At 34.6% G+C, this 17,806-nt stretch overlaps 2 protein-coding genes across 2 annotated transcripts; both read right to left on the minus strand.

Moving 5' to 3' along the window:
- Positions 1-1,091: 1,091 nt before the first annotated feature.
- LOC108943403 (uncharacterized) lies at positions 1,092-5,831 on the minus strand. Its single transcript, XM_018767369.3, has 7 exons — positions 5,674-5,831; positions 4,310-4,486; positions 4,020-4,102; positions 3,142-3,297; positions 2,198-2,308; positions 1,783-1,849; positions 1,092-1,701 (listed from the first exon to the last, which is right to left on the minus strand). Exons 2-7 carry the CDS (start codon positions 4,425-4,427, stop codon positions 1,421-1,423), a joined length of 816 nt encoding a protein of 271 aa, XP_018622885.1. The 5' UTR covers positions 4,428-4,486; positions 5,674-5,831; the 3' UTR covers positions 1,092-1,420.
- Positions 5,832-8,488: 2,657 nt separating this feature from the next.
- LOC104086292 (uncharacterized) lies at positions 8,489-14,898 on the minus strand. Its single transcript, XM_009590526.4, has 10 exons — positions 14,579-14,898; positions 12,541-12,693; positions 12,046-12,261; positions 11,697-11,879; positions 11,085-11,306; positions 10,452-10,568; positions 10,225-10,368; positions 9,732-9,833; positions 9,419-9,487; positions 8,489-9,132 (listed from the first exon to the last, which is right to left on the minus strand). Exons 1-10 carry the CDS (start codon positions 14,774-14,776, stop codon positions 8,899-8,901), a joined length of 1,638 nt encoding a protein of 545 aa, XP_009588821.1. The 5' UTR covers positions 14,777-14,898; the 3' UTR covers positions 8,489-8,898.
- Positions 14,899-17,806: the final 2,908 nt, after the last annotated feature.

Below are 17,806 nucleotides of genomic sequence, written 5' to 3' on the forward strand. Positions count from 1 at the left end.
TCATGCCAAAATGAAAGAAGGGATAGCCTTAATATACTTGAGCAGATTCTCTTGACAATCCCTCTAACACACGTCAATCGCGATAAAATACGTAACAGCGAGATCGAAGTAGGAAAAAATCCGTATGATATTTTTGAGAAAAGTTATACCGCGCTCCCTTAGAATTTGCAACTCACGCTGCTATAGCATTGTAGGGGTTCATAAGAATTCCTTTTTGAGAATTTTCATCCGTTACTAGCAAGCATATACCTTTTCATTCAATGATATAGGGAGGTGTCTTTATCATAGTGGGTGTAGGCCCCACTTTATATGATGACTTAGCCAAAGAATTCCCTAAATATGCCACCTAGCCCCATAACTCACCTAGTCAATACTAGGCTTGATTTAGAACCCCTGCTTGCTGCCACGTTGGGAGGTATTAAGCTTATCCACAATTTCCTAATTAGTATGTTAATCTCCCACTAAATCAATAATTAACCAATTACCCACATAATTAAGAATTATCTCAAATTACTTAAAATATTAATCACTTTTAACACACTTTATATACCTTACTATCATGATCATATGGTACCTTGTATGACACTAGTTCATAAATACAGGGTATTATAACTTGGACCGTATTTTATCCCAAACTGACAACCTTCAACGAAACTCATTTTCTTTGATTTGTTTACCCTCTAATCTTCACGGCACTCACTTATCACTTGTTATAAATAACATAAATACTTATAACCTCAAAAATAATCTCATTCACGAGCTTACGTCGATTAACTTACGACGAAACTTTAACATACAAAAACGCAGAATGTAATATACAATGACCAAAATGGAAATACATGTCCATCATAAATACATATTCAATCAGTCATCTGAGTACTTTAAGGGGTCGTTTGATATAATGGAAAAGCAAAATTAATCTTGAAATAAAAATTTAATACCGCCTTATCCCTTGTTTGGTTACTAATCCTAAGATAAGTTATCCGAAGATCAAAAATAGTACCAGGATAACTTATACCTGCCAAAGGGTGGAATAAAAATCCTAAGGTATGTTATCCCAGGATAAAGCAGTAAAATTGACAATCCAAAGATTAATACAACATATCAACTGGTCAATAAGAAATAATATCAGGATAACTAATCACAGCATACCTAATCTCGGCATAACTTGTCTTCAAACCAAACAACCTCCTAAAGGCCATAAAAGTACATGAAGTTTGAGGCACTTGAAATGCCAAATAAAGGGAGGAAGGTGCCTACAAATGAAGCTGAAGATCTCGACCTAAGCTGCTATTACCAGGGATGTATGAGAGAACATTTGAAAAAGAAATATGACAAGAGGCACATCATTTCATCCCAAACTGATTTTTATGGAACTATAAAGCTTTCTAGTGAAGGTGAACTACCAACATAACTGTGCTCAAGCAGCAGCAGCACCTGGTCCATTGCTCTTAGCTCTGCCTTTGCGGTCCCATATTGGAGTAGTCTCAATGAGCTTATGAGGAACTAGACGCCTTTCGCGCTTGGTCAGCTTCTTGAAGTTGTGTACTCTCAACTTAGCGATCTCGGCCTCCTCCTCAGGAGTTATCTCCCTAACTACAACGGTCAGTCTACATTCAGGCCTCACTTTTATTCCACACTTTCCTTTAGCATGGTAGGACACCCTTTTTTTGAAAAGTCCTTTCCCAACAAAAGCCTCAGCTGTACCAAATATGAAAAGAATGAATCAGTTCAAGATTAGAAGTAAGAGGAGAGCATAGATCGTCAGTTTGCCTTTTTTACCAACAAGGAGACGATCTGGATCAAATCCATAATTGTGGGTTGCATTTGCCCGAGCTGAATGTATAACCTACAAAATATGAAAGGTTCCTATTACATCACACCTGAACTGTAAATAATCTTTTGACTTCAGGAGCCATGTTTGCAATAGTCCTACAACTTTAAGGTTGGTCTAATGTATTGTTTGGGAGCCGCACTACAATGGAGGTTACTATTCAACACAGAATTCTTTATCGCAGTATATGTCTGGCAGCCACATTAGAGAATGCTCTTAATAAAGAAGGAAACAGAAAGGCCGAGACTAAAATTTGAATTAGAGCCTGCTTATAAACTATAGTTACATGATTCATAAAAGAAACAATTTCCTTTCCTTTGATCTTTTTCTGTGCAACTATAAGATAATTGTCAGAAGCCTCACCTGATAGACAGTTTTTGAAGCTCGTTTTACAGTCACTTGCAACTGCAATAATGCATCTTCAACACGCATCCCACGAACTAATGCTGCAACCAAATTGATCTTCTTTGGGCTCTGAAAGGGACATGTGTAGTAGAAATCAAAGGAGGGCATGGTAAGATTCCTCACTCTTTATTCGGGTAGGAAAGAGATTTTTGACAGAACGGAGTAAAGAAAGAGAAACAAAACTCGTCAAGAAAAAAAGAAACAAGGAGATTAAGCAATACTTTAAAAACGGGGATCGATGAAACAATCAGGTCCCAACAATACCTGTTCTTTGTTGGAGCAAAGTATTCTTTCACTAAGTTATAAATTGCATCATAACAATACCTAAGACAGGTCCCAATTGTCACATGCATTCCAATGGGACAAATGTCTGCTTACACAAACAGCATGAAACAAAAGAAGATATGTAGTCATATAAAGTCCCTATTTTTCAATATTATCTCATATTTGCATTTTTAATCACACTGTCCTCCCCAATACCAAAAATATTGAATCAAGAACCAATCAGAACAAGTGCTAAGACATTCCAAAATTCTAACATTCTCCTTTGTGCTCATATACTGCAGGATATAAAGTAGTACTCACTGTCATGTTGCTAAATCAGCAGGCTTTGCCTCCTAATTTACATAAAAGAGCAATATTCTAAAACTTTATCAGTCTAAGACATAGGGGCCGGCAGAAACTTTCATGTCTTTGTAAATACTCATTTAATATGTAATCAAGTAACTGGGAGATTACTTTCCAAAAAGAAAAGGAAGTTTACCAGGAGATTAGATAATAAGAACGACAAGACTCTCTGTAACCACATTTACTCGCCAAATCGTAACTCATCATGCAAATTCTGCTAATGTGTCAGGTAAATCAGATATTCACCATATCTAAAAGGCTGTGGCATTTCATACCTGTTTTATCCCCTTCAAAACTGCTTGAACTGTTGAAGGTTTAGAAGTTGCTTTCTCAGCTTCTTTATTTCCAGTATTTGATGTTAGAAGCGGTGTTAATGGGGAAGAAATTGGTGTGGTTGAGTCTGCAAGTAAGGTCCTTGAACTAGAGAGCCGCTGTCAGGAAGAAGAAAAAAAAGAGGAAAAGAAGAAGAAAAAAAAAAGCAACATTTAGAACTATGAAACAGTTTAACTAATTTGAATTTTATTAATAGGAAAAATGTTCTATAAATACAGCATGCAGAGAAGCAGTGAATATATTGTAATTCAAGATAACGAAGAGTCACAAACTTTAGCCATCTAAACTTGCATATTTGAAGTGGAAAGATAGCTGTCAAACTGGCTACACATTCTTGGAAATGGCTTTTGTAAAAATGAGAAAACCTAAAAAATGATGAAATGGTGATTTTAATTCCTAATAGAATTATATAAGTATCGTCATATGTATATTACGGGAATTTTATGTACAGATGGGTTTATCAATATACCAATTGGGAAATAGTTGATTGCATGACCATAAAGGATTACAAAACGAGTTTATACAGAACTAAAACATGATATATATAAATAGAAAAAACCTGTGAAGGTGCTATATTTTAAATAGACAGGCTCACTCAGTTACTACTTAGGCAAGCACCTGTAACACTAAAAATAGAAAGTTTTGTAAAATAGATAGTATGCAATATGATATGTTGTTTCGACTATGAGAAATCAAAACAACAAAAGTTTATTAAAGAAAAACAAAAAATGGTGGGATAAAGATTCACGACCACAATGCCACCTCAATTCACTATACAAGGCCACATACGTATATGAACTAAATGATATTGTAACATTACCAAATGTTGTAGATACTGGTATAACGGCCTTGAGATGCCAGATGAAACCATATTCCGCAAGCTTGGTAAGTAAGGTGCCTCACCTAGAAATTACATGTTGCTCAACCATCAAAAGTTGATATATGACTTGAGAAATAAAAAAAGGAAAAGCAACTGAAGGAAGACAGTGAACACAACCCTGAACCCTAACTTGACGTGCTTCTATTGACAGGTCACATTAACTATTCACAGTCATCGTGAGATATCAGCAAAATGAATTCATCAAACTTAAACAGAAAAATAACCATTACCAAGTACTAGAGATGACTTTGAGTGATAATATGAATTGAAAGGAACAGTTCGACTTTGTTGACATCTCCTCCCAGCTTGATGAAGCATGCACTGAAGATGTCGTTGCCAGCCCACCATTTTTTCAGCTTACAAAAGGTCTCTCAATCAACAAGTCCAGCTACACTATATCAGTTCATCTATGAAGAGAAAAAACACAATAAATTTCACACTAGCATGGTGAGATAGTGAACCACACTATGCACATAGCAGGACAATGTTCAGCCAAAAAACATCAGATCATTCAAATTAAATGCACAATCTGGAATCAATTCCCTTGTTAATAGGAGCTACTATTTCTTTGTCCTTCTTTGGTCTCCCATAGAAAGATATGAACCAACTGAAGTAACAAAAAAATAGCACTTCATCAATGAGTTTTGAGTAATCACATATGTTTGTTTGAAAGGACTTTTCACCAAGCACATGTTCTGCAATTTAAACATGTTTACTAAAAGTTAGAGTTAGCTTACACTTAAGAATAATTTAAATTCAGAGTCGATCGTAACAACTGGTGAAAGATTTCTATATAGGCAAAAGTTATAATCTCACTTTCTTTTTATAAGCACTTCACTAAATAATCTAACTTAGGATGAAGGGGAAACAAGAGAAACATTTCAGATTGCAGCACTACAGAACTACTTTTACGCGCAACCCTCATTTATCTGGAATTGGGACCAGCTATACAACAACAACTACAACAACAAAAAAAACAAAAAACCCAGTATAATATCATAAATGGGGTTTGGGGAGGATAATGCGTAGGCAAGCCTTACCCCTACCTTACAAAGAAAGAGAGTTGTTTCCGATAGACCCTCGGCTCAATGGGGACCAACTATGCTTAGTGGAATTCAGTCCTCAAACGTAAATAAGAAATATTTTATTCAGCTGCCATTTTATGGGAAAGTAAATTAAATTCCTTCTTAGCCCCTCCTAACATTTCTTCTCTTCCAAAGCCATATAAACCTAACACCCTCAAAAATTGTAAGAGCAACGCTTTTTGAATGCAACTAATTTCTGTATATGCAAATGTGAACAACAATATATTTCTCAAGTGCAAAATTGGCACAAATAAAATCACATGACTAACTAATAGTAGTACACACACGTTTTCAAGCTCAAATTGTGACTTTAACATTGAATCAACCCCATAAGATCTAACAGGCATTTTATCAAACGGGTTGTATACAACAGAAACTAAACTATAAATCCACCTCAGTTACCACTCAAATCAAAATGAAGGGGGGGAAGGAAAATAGTAATGCATATTAACCGGTAAAAGTTCACAGAGAAAGACAAAAATCGGAGTTGACAGTTTTTTGAAACTTACATAAATTCGCCACAGAAAAAAGATGATGGAAGCTGACAAGAACCCAAGCAAGTTCTGGCCGAATAGATCCAAATTGGGCCATTGACGTCAATTTATTCGTTTTAGGCCTCTTAAGTTTGAAATCCATAAAATCTCATATTATATAGTCCTTCAACCTAATTGGCACATTAGGAGCATTTGTATTTATACCTAGTTTTAGACTCACCATTAAAGTTATACACTTTCCACAAAAATTTACAAGTTTACTCACTTTAGGATCAAGAAAGAAAAAAAAAATAAGTTCAATGCACTTAAAGTAAATTAAGTCTAAAGTATAAAAATTATACTTAAAAATAAACTTAAGACCAAATAAATCTGAAGCGCAATATATATTTTCATGCACATAAGAGTCCAAACTTTCTCTCATCGGGTTGCATTCACGAACAAACAAATTAACATCAATTGACCCAAAGACAAGAAACGAGTAAAGGCATGAAGCAGGTAAAATATCTTTTTTTTTACTTGATATATTCTATATGATCATTACAAAAGAAAAAAAGTCGTAATTGATAATTAAATAATTTATAAGAAAACAACACACAATAAGAGCCCGTTTGGATTAGCTGATTATAAATTGCTGATAAGCTTGAAGTGCTGAAAAAGTATTTTTAAGTGTTGAAACTGATTTTTTTAATTAAGCATTTATGTGTTTGGATAGACGTGCTAAAACTGATAATAAGCAGTTGATGTGTTTGGCAGAAAAGTGCTGATAAGTTGTTCTTTTATTAAAATGATTAAAATACCCTTAATTTTTTTATAAAAGATTATAAATTAAAAAGTTTCTTTATAAAGAAAAGGATAACAACGAATATGGAACAAAGAGAAAGTCAGGAAATTTATTTTGAGAAAAGTATTTTGTGAATTAAAAAATATTATTAAGGATAAACTAGTAAAAACATTGGTCAAACTAAAAGTGCTTATAAGCTGAAAAATCATAAGTTGGGGATGACCAACTTATGACTTATGTCTGATTTTAGCTTATAAGCATTTGACTTATAAGCACTTTGAGTGTTTGCCAAACGTGTAGATAAGTCAAAACGTGCTTATAAGCCAGTTTGACCATCTTATAAGCTTAGCTAAACACCCTCTAATTAAAGCTTGGTAAGACTTGTACGAATTGGGTTATGATCCAAATTTTAGCCCATCTTAACCTAGCTCATCTCAGTCCAAGTAACTTTTGAACAATCATTAACCCGAATTGCTTGAATTGCCTTTACCCATCAATGTTGAGTTTCATGATTCCATCAGGTTAACTTTTGAACAGTCATTAACCCGAATTGCTTGAATTGCCTTTACCCATCAATGTTGAGTTTCATGATTCCATCAGGTGATTTCATAGCTTGTTTGGCCAAACTGGAGAAATCAGTTTATTTTGAGAAGTATTTTTTTCAAAAGTGCTTTCGAAAAAAGTACTTTTGGAGAGAAACAGTTTATGTTTGGCTAATCACTCTAAAATGCACTTTTGAGCAATAATTTGTGTTTGGCCAAGCTTTTCAGAAAGTGCTTTTAAATATCAAATTATGAATAAAGACATGAATAGATTTACTTAATAGTTAATATTATAAGTAAATAAATAATCTTAAAAATTTATTATTACATGCAATAATTAAATCTTTTCATTTTATTTAAGTAAAATATGAAAATAAAATTTAAAAATACTTAATTCTTTTAATATAAGTTAAATATATTAAAAATCATTCAACAAATATAAAAGTATTCACCCCTAAAGTCACTATATATTAGAAAGCTATCCTAAAAATAATAAAAAATATTTATACATTAATATCCTAAGTATTAGGTTTAACGGGTATTTTGGTATATACTATATTTTGTTAAGGGTATTTTTGATAAGAAGAAAAGTCAAAACTACTTCTGCTTCTGCTTTTGGGAAGAAACTACTTTTTTCTGCTTCTTCCCAAAAAAGCTTGGCCAAACACCTCAAGTTAGAAGAAAAAAAATGTTTTTGAGAAAAAAACACTTTTGGGCTCTTGAGAAGCTGGCCAGACAGGCTATTCAGACATTTGTCTGGGACATTATTCAGAGTAGGCTTGATATTTTCAAGAAAAGAGCATAACTGGCTCCAATTTGGTAATAGGAGGGAGAGATTCTTTTTTGTCTTTTAGTTTTTTATTCGGTGTCCAATCTCAGCTTTTAGGTCCGCTAATTTGAATTTGTACCAAAAAGTCTTATTTTAGAAGTAAAACGCTCCTTACCAACAACGATTTCATACCTAGGCTCAAACTCGAAACCTATAATTAATTATGAAAGAGTACTTATCAATGTCAAGATCGAACTTAATCTAGTTTTTAGTTTCGGACCGCCACCCCAAAAATAATAATGCAATTTGGAGCCTACTATGCAACTCCGACCTCCATCCTACGTCTAATTTTTCAATTATTGAAGTCTTAAAAAGCGTACTTTAATGCAACCATAACGTTGTCACTTAAGGAGTTTTGTAGTAATATTTCTATTAGTTATATATGACTTATTAATACAATATATACATCGATTGCATTTACATTTCTTTCCACTCAAATGCTACTGCCCTTTGAAAGATTTTACTTAATGTAACAATCACCATAGATACCACCCTGATTTGTAGGATAGATATATCTCCACCATTATTCAAAGGTTTCGAATTCGAGCTTTTTCCTCTTTTAAAGAGCTTCACACTAGGGTATCAAATGCGTTAAAATGGGTTGCGTCAATGACCCGCCCAAATTATAATTAATAATTTGCACCTTGTGAAGTTCACACGGTGCAAATTTCAATACAGGGAAACAAAAAAAATTCATAATAGATGCTAAAATAAATTCAAGACTGATCTTCTCAAAGTTATTTTACATTGTAGTGCATTAAACAAACAAAAGATGTTACAAGTAGAACAAAGTTTCATTATATCTCCAATGATTTAGCACGTCGATAACCACTCATGGATGGAAATAATATAGAGTAAAGACGGATCCAAAATTTAAATTCGATGGGTTCAACATTTAAGTTCTTATTGCTGAACCCATTACACTTTTGAATCTAATGGTTCAAAAATCGAACTCTTTTGAAATCTTAGGTGATTTTTCACAAAAGATCTATATTCTCTGTCGAAAATGTTGGATTCAGTAGAACCTGTTGATTGTATGCTCCATCCGCCACCGATGCAGAGGGCTGTGAACATTTTCGGCTCTCGTTTCAAAAGATTTGAGCTCCATTCTCTAGATTTATGGCCTCATTTATGTTCTTAGCCAATTCTGCAGCTGTTCCAATGTAAGTATGAGGTGTTAAGTTCAAGAGAGCTGTCTTTGCATCAGCTGGTATGTCCAATTTTTGTATGAATTCTCTACAAATTTCTTTGGTCACTGTTCTTCCTCGGGTTAACGCCTTCAGTTTCTCATAAGGCTCCGGCACTCCATACCTTCGCATCACCTAAATACCAAACAAAAATAGAAAAAATAAACTTTTTAAATTCGTCAAGTTTTATTATGCCAGGAACATGGGAGGGACTCAAGAATAGTGGGGTCGGGGCTCAAGAAGATTTCTTGAAAGACTATTAGTTTTGATGCTTGTTTCTCTGAAAGACTCGACCAATTGAAACATATTCTAGCAAACACTATCAGGCATTGCTTCTACAATATGTTTCATCGATCATACGGGAAAACTCAAGTTTGGAATCTAAACCTATTGCATACACAAGGCAACAAAAGCTGCATACCGTTTGTATTGGTTCGGCAAGAACCTCCCAACATTTATCTAAATCTTCAGTCAGAGCAGCTTCATTCACCTGGTTGGAAAAGCGAAAAGTCAAAACAAACTAATAAATCAATACTTCAGCATGACAATGTGAACATGTACATTACAGTACAGTAACTTCGCCAATATCTGCATCCACATTTTATTTAATGTCATGTGAGAAAATGGGAAAAGTACATTTTATAGCACTTGGCAGTCTAAGCATCACGATATATAATGGAGAAAGGATAATAAAGGAACTTATACGACATGCAGTTTCAACTTGTACTGCTTACCTGAAGCTTCTGAATCCCCTGTAATGCACTTCTGTAAGCAAGAAGAGAGTGTCCTAGTCCTACTCCCATGTTTCTCAGAACAGTTGAATCTGTCAAATCCCGCTGCAAAGTGACAAAATTTGGATCACAGAAAAATTACGAACAAGATAGATGGAACTGAAACAATCAGAATAGCAACAGAACCTACAAACTATCATGCTCTAAATGTCTTGCCTTTGCTACTATCAAGAACAACAACAACAACAACACAGTGAAGTCCCACAAGTGGGGCCTGGGGAGGGTAGTGTGTATGCAGATCTCACCCCTACCCTGGAAAGTTAGAGAGATTGTTTCCTATAGACCCTTAGCTCGAGAAAGGTGAAAAGAGACAGTAGAAACAAGAAATATCAACAAAGAGGGCCAAAAAGATAATAACGACAAAGGAAACAGTAGCAACAAGCTGTAACAACTTTCAAGATAAAGATAGAGATAAATATGACCGGATTAGACATACCTGCCAACGTGAAATAGGTAGTTTAGTGCTCAAATGGGATAGATTTCCATTAGCTACTCCAAGATTGCCTTCACTATTTTCAAAGTCAATTGGATTTACTTTGTGAGGCATCGTCGAGGACCCTATTTCACCAGCTTTAGTTGTCTACGTAACATAAAAAGAATTATGAACTCCATTATCCGACAAAAGAATAATAATAGACGATATCCAAAATGTAGGATACTCACCTGCTTAAAGTAACCCAGAGAAATGTATCCCCAAACATCTCTATCAAAATCAACCAAAATGTTGTTAAACTGGACAATTGAGTGAAAAAGTTTGGCCATATAGTCATGAGTTTCAATCTGCATTACAATGAAATTGAGTCAGAAGTTGAAAACAGTCTCTAATTTATGCACTCATTCAGAAAGGTATATAAACTTTAAATACACATATTTCCTCCTTTCTGTTATGTACGACACACAAACTTTCGTTTCTGGTCCATTCCAAAAAGATCAACACATTTCTATATTTGGAAACTCTTTGATATTAATATCGCATTTTGCCTTAATCACATGCTTTATAGGAAATGTTGCACGTTGAAGACCACAAGATTCTATGGGTTATTTTAGTATGATATACATATTTGGCTTATGTCTTAAAAGTCTTTCTTTCTTGGACTATGTGCCTAGTCAAATACCGTCGTATAAACTAAAACAAATGGAGTACCTCACAAACAACTATAATCCTCCCTCTAACTAATGAACAAAGCTCAACTATGAAATGAATTATGCCGCACCAATACAAACAATTAAAAGAAAAGGCACAGTAAGCCTAATATGGTGCTGAAGAATCAAAAGGATTCAATCTGTAAAACAAACCTGAGGAACATATGGATTGAATTTTAATCCAAGTGACATCACAAACTCCTCAGCAATTTGTGGCCAGTTTACTTCAGGGTATGCAGCCACATGTGCATTGTAATTTCCTACAGCACCAGCAAATTTCCCGAGCATCTCAATTTGAGAAATCTCCTTTCTTTCCCTGCTTAATCGATAAGCAAAAATTGCCATTTCCTTTCCAAGGGTTGTTGGTGAAGCTGGCTACAAGTTGCAAAAAGAATGAGCAATGCTTTGAAAAAAGAAGTGTTCAAAAATTATTAAGAAGCAAACTGCATTATGCAGTCACTAAGCATATAGATGAATGACCAAGGCCGGAGCTAGAAGCCCCGCTACGGGTCCGGCCGAACCCAGTAGCTTTTGTTCAAACAGTGTATTTGTGTTAAGAAGTTTCATCAAATATGTACAAATATTAAATTTAGAACCCAATTATTAGCACTTGAAGTCATCGTTCTAAAATCCAGAACCCATAAAGTTGAAATCATGGCTACGCCTCTGTAGATGACCACCATTTTCTCAGAGGTTAAGCTTCTCGTATCAAAACCTATTCAAAGTACACCTAACTAGAGGATGTACGGGGAAAAAAAATTATACCTGCCCGTGGGTGCGAGAAAGCAAGGGAACAGAAGAATATTTTGTGGCCATGTCACATATCGCTCTAATCAATTCATCCATGACCGGCAAAATGACCGTGTTCAAAGCTCCTTTTAGCATCAATGCATGGGCAAGATTGTTGATGTCCTCAGATGTACAAGCAAAGTGAAAAAACTCGAGCACCTACCACAGAAAGAGGGACAACAATAGGAACAAGATAAATTCAGAGTTAGTTACATCACATAAAGATTTTGGGTTGATAGTTTTCACATAAATCTCTTTAACTCTAATTTCCTACTTAGATTGAAAGAAGATGAACGTGTAAAATACGCCAGAGATTTATCCATACCTTAACTATCTCTGGATGTGATTGACATCTTTGTTTCAAGAAGTATTCCACTGCTTTCACATCATGGTTCGTGACTCTCTCAATCTTCTTAACTTCCAAGGCGTCGTTCATACTAAATTCATCAATCAAGTCTTGCAAAAATGTCTGAGCTCCTTCGGAGAAGTTTGGAACTTCAGAGATTTCATGTATTTGAGACATTTTTAACAACCATTTAATCTGACAAAACAGAGACGTCAAACTATCATTATTGCTTACCTTGGGGAGGGGGTGTTAACAGCAATACAATGAGCTGAGATGCCCATGGAATCTAAAAAGTCAGAAGTTTGATTTAGGTTGGCATAACTGAAGATACTTCGAAGTACCAGAGAGTAATTCAACGAGAGTGTTAGATGCAGCGGATCAGTAGAACTTTGTATCAGTTTGAAAAATTCCAAATGCAAATGATCTTGAAATTAAACTTTAGTGAGAGATAGTCAAAGAGGAAAAAGTAACAACCTCAACCAAAATGCGGAAACGAATTAAGCCAAACTCGCTCATAAAAGGAGCCAATTCTTTGACTTTACCCCAATAACGTCCATCCAATGGGCATAGAGCTGATAAACTTGAGAGTTCTAGATCTTGAGAATGATCAGAAGACATCTCTGTGACCTACGAAGTTAAAAAGATACTATGTCAGTAAATCATGTAAGCCATAACTTCTCCAAGAAAAGAAAAGAGCCACTGGTCCACGAGACAATAATAAAAAGATGAGCTGAGTGCCGATGAACTCCACACTAGATACGCATTTGTTAAAAAGCATCCATAGGGCAGGCATGCATATTTATAGAGCAAGCTTATGCCGCAGGTAACATAATGAGCGTTCTAATCTTTTCGACAAGTATAGACGGCAAATTGGACACTTTGTTCCGTAAATTGCAGAAATTTTGAGAGGCCTAGGTCCCGTTAGAAGCACATGTAGATATATACAACAAATTTTCAAACCATGAATTGTTACATCTAGCAAGCAAACAATGGAGGAAAGAGGGAGGATAATCCTCAATCCAACCAAGAGGGAAAAGAAGGCCAAGTAATTATCTATTGACAACTAGATTTTTTCACCATTATAATCTTTTTCCCCCTCCACAGCCTGAACAGAGTCTTGATTTTTATGGACCTTCTACCAAGCATATGAAATTATTGTTTGAGTCTAAAACTTAAACAATCTCAGCAGCATTTCATTTTTTCTTATCTTTGAAAAAAGGGGTATTCTCAAACAGATTTTTAACACAAGATATTGGTCTCCTTTTTATCAAGATTAACAAGTTATTGTTAAATCTTCATCTACTATGCCGTATAGATGAATAAAATACATAACTAATAGAGAGATGAAGTAATACCACGATGAAACTTGTATTACAATATTTCAGTGTATTATAGTTTCTTCTTATGTTGAAAGAGGGAAAACCGAACTCTTCATCATCAAGACTGCACCTTTATTGTAATGTGCATATACCAAAATCGGCCATCTCTAAGTTCTGTTTCATGGAAAATTTATTTGACCTAACATACCAGTGTTGGAAGAGTATTTGATTGGTGTTAGCGCAAATCATTAAATACATTAAAAATGTTAGAACTTAAAAGTAACCATTCCAATACCAGCATCTTCTGACATCAAAGCTAATAAAACTAATAACATGGTCTTAGCTATTTCATCCAGATTTTTTATCACGCATTAAAGTCCCCTCTAAAGAATGAAATTTTATTCCATATAATTATAAACCCCAGCATCAAAAACTAATAAAACATAAATAAGAATTGCTTAAACATAGTATGTAAAATTGAAGCTTCATATCATATATACAAAAGAATGATATGGGCATGGTTATTTCATCCAGATTCTTTGTAACACATTAAGGGGTCGTTTGGTTGGAAAGATGTTATCCCGGGATTAGTTATTCCACCTTTCCATGGGGATAAAAAAACACAATCCCGGATTAATTATACCACAATTTTCTCCCAACCAAACATGAGATAAACTCATCTTAAATTTAGTCCCGGGATTAATTATTCCTTGTCCCTCGTACCAAAGGAACCCTAAAAAACTCTCCAAAGAAGTGAAACTTTACTCCATGTAACATTAAGTCCAGCAAAAAAAATTAACAAAACAAAAATAATGGAAATTTCAGTCATATAAAAAAAAACAATAGACAAAAAAGTAACCTTTTCTTGAACTTTCATCCAGATTCTTAAAACGCATTTAAAAACTCTCCAAAAAAATGAAACTTTACTCCATGTAACATAAACTCCACCCAAAAAAAAAAAAAAATTAACAAAACAAAAATAATGGAAATTTCAGCTCATATAAAAAAAAAACCAATAGAAAAAAAAAGTAACATTTTCTTGAATTTTCATCCATATTCTTTAAAACACATTAAAAACTCTCCAAAAAAATGAAACATTTGCTCCATGTAACATAAACAACAAACAAAATAAGAGAATTGCTATACAAAGTACTATGTAAAAAAAAAAAAACCAAAAAAGCAAAAGAGCTAACCTTTTCTTGAGTTTTCAAGGAACTGACGATGGACCCTTTAGCTAATGCTCTGCAAGAATTGTTTTTTAAAGTTGGAAAAGAAAAATTGAAGGGATTAAGCGAAGAACTTGGAAGATAATTCGATTTTTGGGTAATGGGGACTAATAAAAACATTGTTTGATTGACATTAGAAGCATTAAAACAAGTTCCAAGTTCCATTGTTAAAGCTTTAACTCAGGAGCTGGAGTTGTAGGGAAGAAGAGTGATGTCAGAGGTAGGGTTTTAGAGCTCGGTAAAGTCCTAAAATTTGTATTTTTATTCTTATTTTTTATTTACTTTTTTGAGATGGGAAAGGCAAACAAGTGCAAGGAAACAACTATTATATCGAAAGGATGAGATTGAACTTACACAAAACTTTAAGGGACAATTGAGGTCCTCTTCTTTCAAATTCTTTTCTCTTTTTCTCTCTTTTTATAAATTACTTTTAGGATCCAATAAATATAATTTTTTAAATTATATAAATTATTATTAGATTATGTATATTAGTATAAGTATTATTTTAAAAGTATTTCTAAAAGATGTTGAGTATATCGTTGTAGATATTGGCATAATTTATACTCTAATTATAATGTTTTTTAAAATAAGTATAACTTGAATTAATCAGCTAATAAGAGTTGATTTAATAAGCTAATAGGTGAAAATTGAAATCCTACATGTTACTGTCTGTAAGCATTTATTATGATGGATTTGAATGACCAACTTTCTCAAACTAGATAAGCCAAAAACCAATATTTCTAAACTGTAGGGGGCCAAGTGATCATCGATGAAACTATATAAATCAGAAACAGCTAAAGTATATAATAAGCTTCTTACTTCAACTCCAACTGACTAGTCCAAGAATCCTAATATCCATAAATAAAATCAAAGATAGAAAAAGAACAGGGTGTGAGGATAATAATGTTGATAACAGTCAGAGAAGTTGCTACTTCTTCTTCTTCTTCTCTGCTCTTCAATTCTCTCATTTCTACTAATAATAATAATTCCAAGCAGCTACACTCTCTAAAGGTAAATAGGTCCACTCCAATTTGTAAAGCCAGCAGCCTCAGTTTTAATAGAAAAAACACTAATACCACTGCCCCAACATGGAATCTTGGCCTTCTTCACTCCACAAATAGGTACAAATTCTTGAAATTAAAATATACCTTTTTGTTCTTTTTGCTCTTATATGCTTTGAATTTTACTCAATTTTGATAAATATGTCAATTTGATTAAATATGTTTTGAAGATAAAGATTGGAACTTTCTCACTGTTTGTTGTAATGGGTCTTGTTTAAAACTTCTAATTTATTGAAAAGATATGTTGTGAAGATAAAGAATTGAACTTTCTCATTGTTTATTGTAACGGGTACCTTTTGCTGGTGGGAGGTATATCAATAGAATTAATGTAGTTTCGTGTAAGCAACTGTTATAGAAAAAGACTTTTAATTGTTTACTTACTTTATCTGGGGTTATAGTATTTACTTTCATTTAATTCATTTGTTTTTTGGAAAAAAGTCTTGAACTTTCCGATTGTTTATTGTGATAATTCCTGTTTCGAGCTTCTAATTTCGTCAAATTTAAGACTTCTGTGTTGCTTTTTCTTTCTGGGATTGTAATATCTACTTTCATGTTGAGTTTGAAATACTGTCTTGGATTAGTTTTTCCTGAAAAATTCTCAAAACTAGTTCTGGACAATTGTGAAATGGTGCTATTGCTAGGATGGAGCTTTTAAGGCTTTTTGCAGTTGTTAGTTCACAGATATGTATAGTGTAGTCTTGTCCCATATTGGAAGAGGAGTGATATCTCCTTGTAGTGTATAGCTATAAATAGGGACCTCTTGTATTGTATTTATCATCTAATATCAATAACATATTTTCTCCCGTGCCTTCTCATATGGTATCAGAGCATTAGTGAGAAACTCGTCGCTGTGCATCATTCCAGCGACATCCGGGAAGAAAGACCTCTTCGCCGTGCAATTTTCCGGCGACTTAGAAGGTTGTCCGTAAGCAAATCACTTTCTGTTTGTGTTGTGCAAAAACAAACACCACCACAAGACTCCTCAGGCTCCGGCGACCAAACCCCAGTCAACCCCACCGGAAAACACACGTCCACGCGCCCTCACGCGCCTGGAAAAGAAAAGAAAAATTCCGGCGAGATCGGACCCACGCGCCGGCGCGTGAGCACTGTTCTGGCCAAATTTTGAAAAAGTTTCAGTTGAACAGTAGGATCGCCTGTTAATTCCGATCCTACCCTCACTGGTTTTGTTTCATTCCGACCACTTTGAGTTTTTTCGTCAGCTACAGTAGATTCTGGCGTGAACAGTGTTTCCGGCACAGAAACGGTGTTCTGCTTTCCTGCTGTAAACAGTGTTTTTCAAGCTATTTCTTCAGTTTTCTCACCGGATTTACTTATTTCCACTATTTCAAGTTAACCCTACTACTACATCTCGTAGCGACATGGGAACCGATGCTTTGAATAGTCGGATGGTTTCTTTAGCAGATTATATTGAGTTTATTCAGTACAAAGCATGTAAGCAGACATCTTCTGAGATAACTTCTATTGTTCAAACAGGTAATAACGTGACTTGTTTCTCCCAATCTTCATCCTCTGAGTCTTGGGTCATTGATTCAGGTGCATCAGATCATATTTCTGGTAACAAATCTCTTTTCACTACTATTTTGTATTCTCAATCTCTTCCAAAAGTCACAATGGCCAATGGGTCTCAAACCATGACAACTGCAATAGGTCAAGCAAGCCCACTTCCTTCCTTACCTTTGGATTCATTCCTTTATGTTTCCAATAGTCCTTTTAATCTCATAGCTGTTAGTCATTCAGCCAAATCACTTAAATGCGCTGTTTTATTTCTTGATGACCATGTTTTTATACAGGAACGTAGTACAGGGCGGATCATTGGTACCGGGCGTGAATCAAACGGACTTTATTACCTTATCCTTGCTAAATCACTGGACTCACATCTTGTCTTCCTTCTACAACTTGTTCTGTTACTGATTCATCAGATTTATTACATAAACGGTTGGGACATCCCAGTTTGTCAAAACTTCAGAAAATGGTATCTGGTTTATCTCACTTGTCAGCTCTAGAGTGTGAGTCATGTCAGCTCGGTAAGCATACCCGCTCCCATTTCCCTCGGCGTCTTGATAATCGAGCAGAGTCACCTTTTACTTTAGTCCATTTAGATCTTTGGGGTCCT

Source organism: Nicotiana tomentosiformis, chromosome 11 (genome assembly GCF_000390325.3).
Source record: "Nicotiana tomentosiformis chromosome 11, ASM39032v3, whole genome shotgun sequence".
NCBI lineage: Eukaryota > Viridiplantae > Streptophyta > Magnoliopsida > Solanales > Solanaceae > Nicotiana > Nicotiana tomentosiformis.

What these genes read in the sequence shown, in the direction of transcription:
- LOC108943403 (XM_018767369.3), bottom strand. Translation starts at nt 4,427, where the DNA reads ATGGTGGGCTGGCAACGACATCTTCAGTGCATGCTTCATCAAGCTGGG. An exon ending in TTTTGAAGGGGATAAAACAG is followed by an intron (nt 2,309 to 3,141) that starts GTATGAAATGCC and finishes TGTCCCTTTCAG; the next exon opens with AGCCCAAAGAAGATCAATTT. An exon ending in CTTCAAAAACTGTCTATCAG is followed by an intron (nt 1,850 to 2,197) that starts GTGAGGCTTCTG and finishes CATATTTTGTAG; the next exon opens with GTTATACATTCAGCTCGGGC.
- LOC104086292 (XM_009590526.4), bottom strand. Translation starts at nt 14,776, where the DNA reads ATGGAACTTGGAACTTGTTTTAATGCTTCTAATGTCAATCAAACAATG. An exon ending in CACATCCAGAGATAGTTAAG is followed by an intron (nt 11,880 to 12,045) that starts GTATGGATAAAT and finishes TTTCTGTGGTAG; the next exon opens with GTGCTCGAGTTTTTTCACTT. An exon ending in AGGGGATTCAGAAGCTTCAG is followed by an intron (nt 9,488 to 9,731) that starts GTAAGCAGTACA and finishes TTTTCCAACCAG; the next exon opens with GTGAATGAAGCTGCTCTGAC.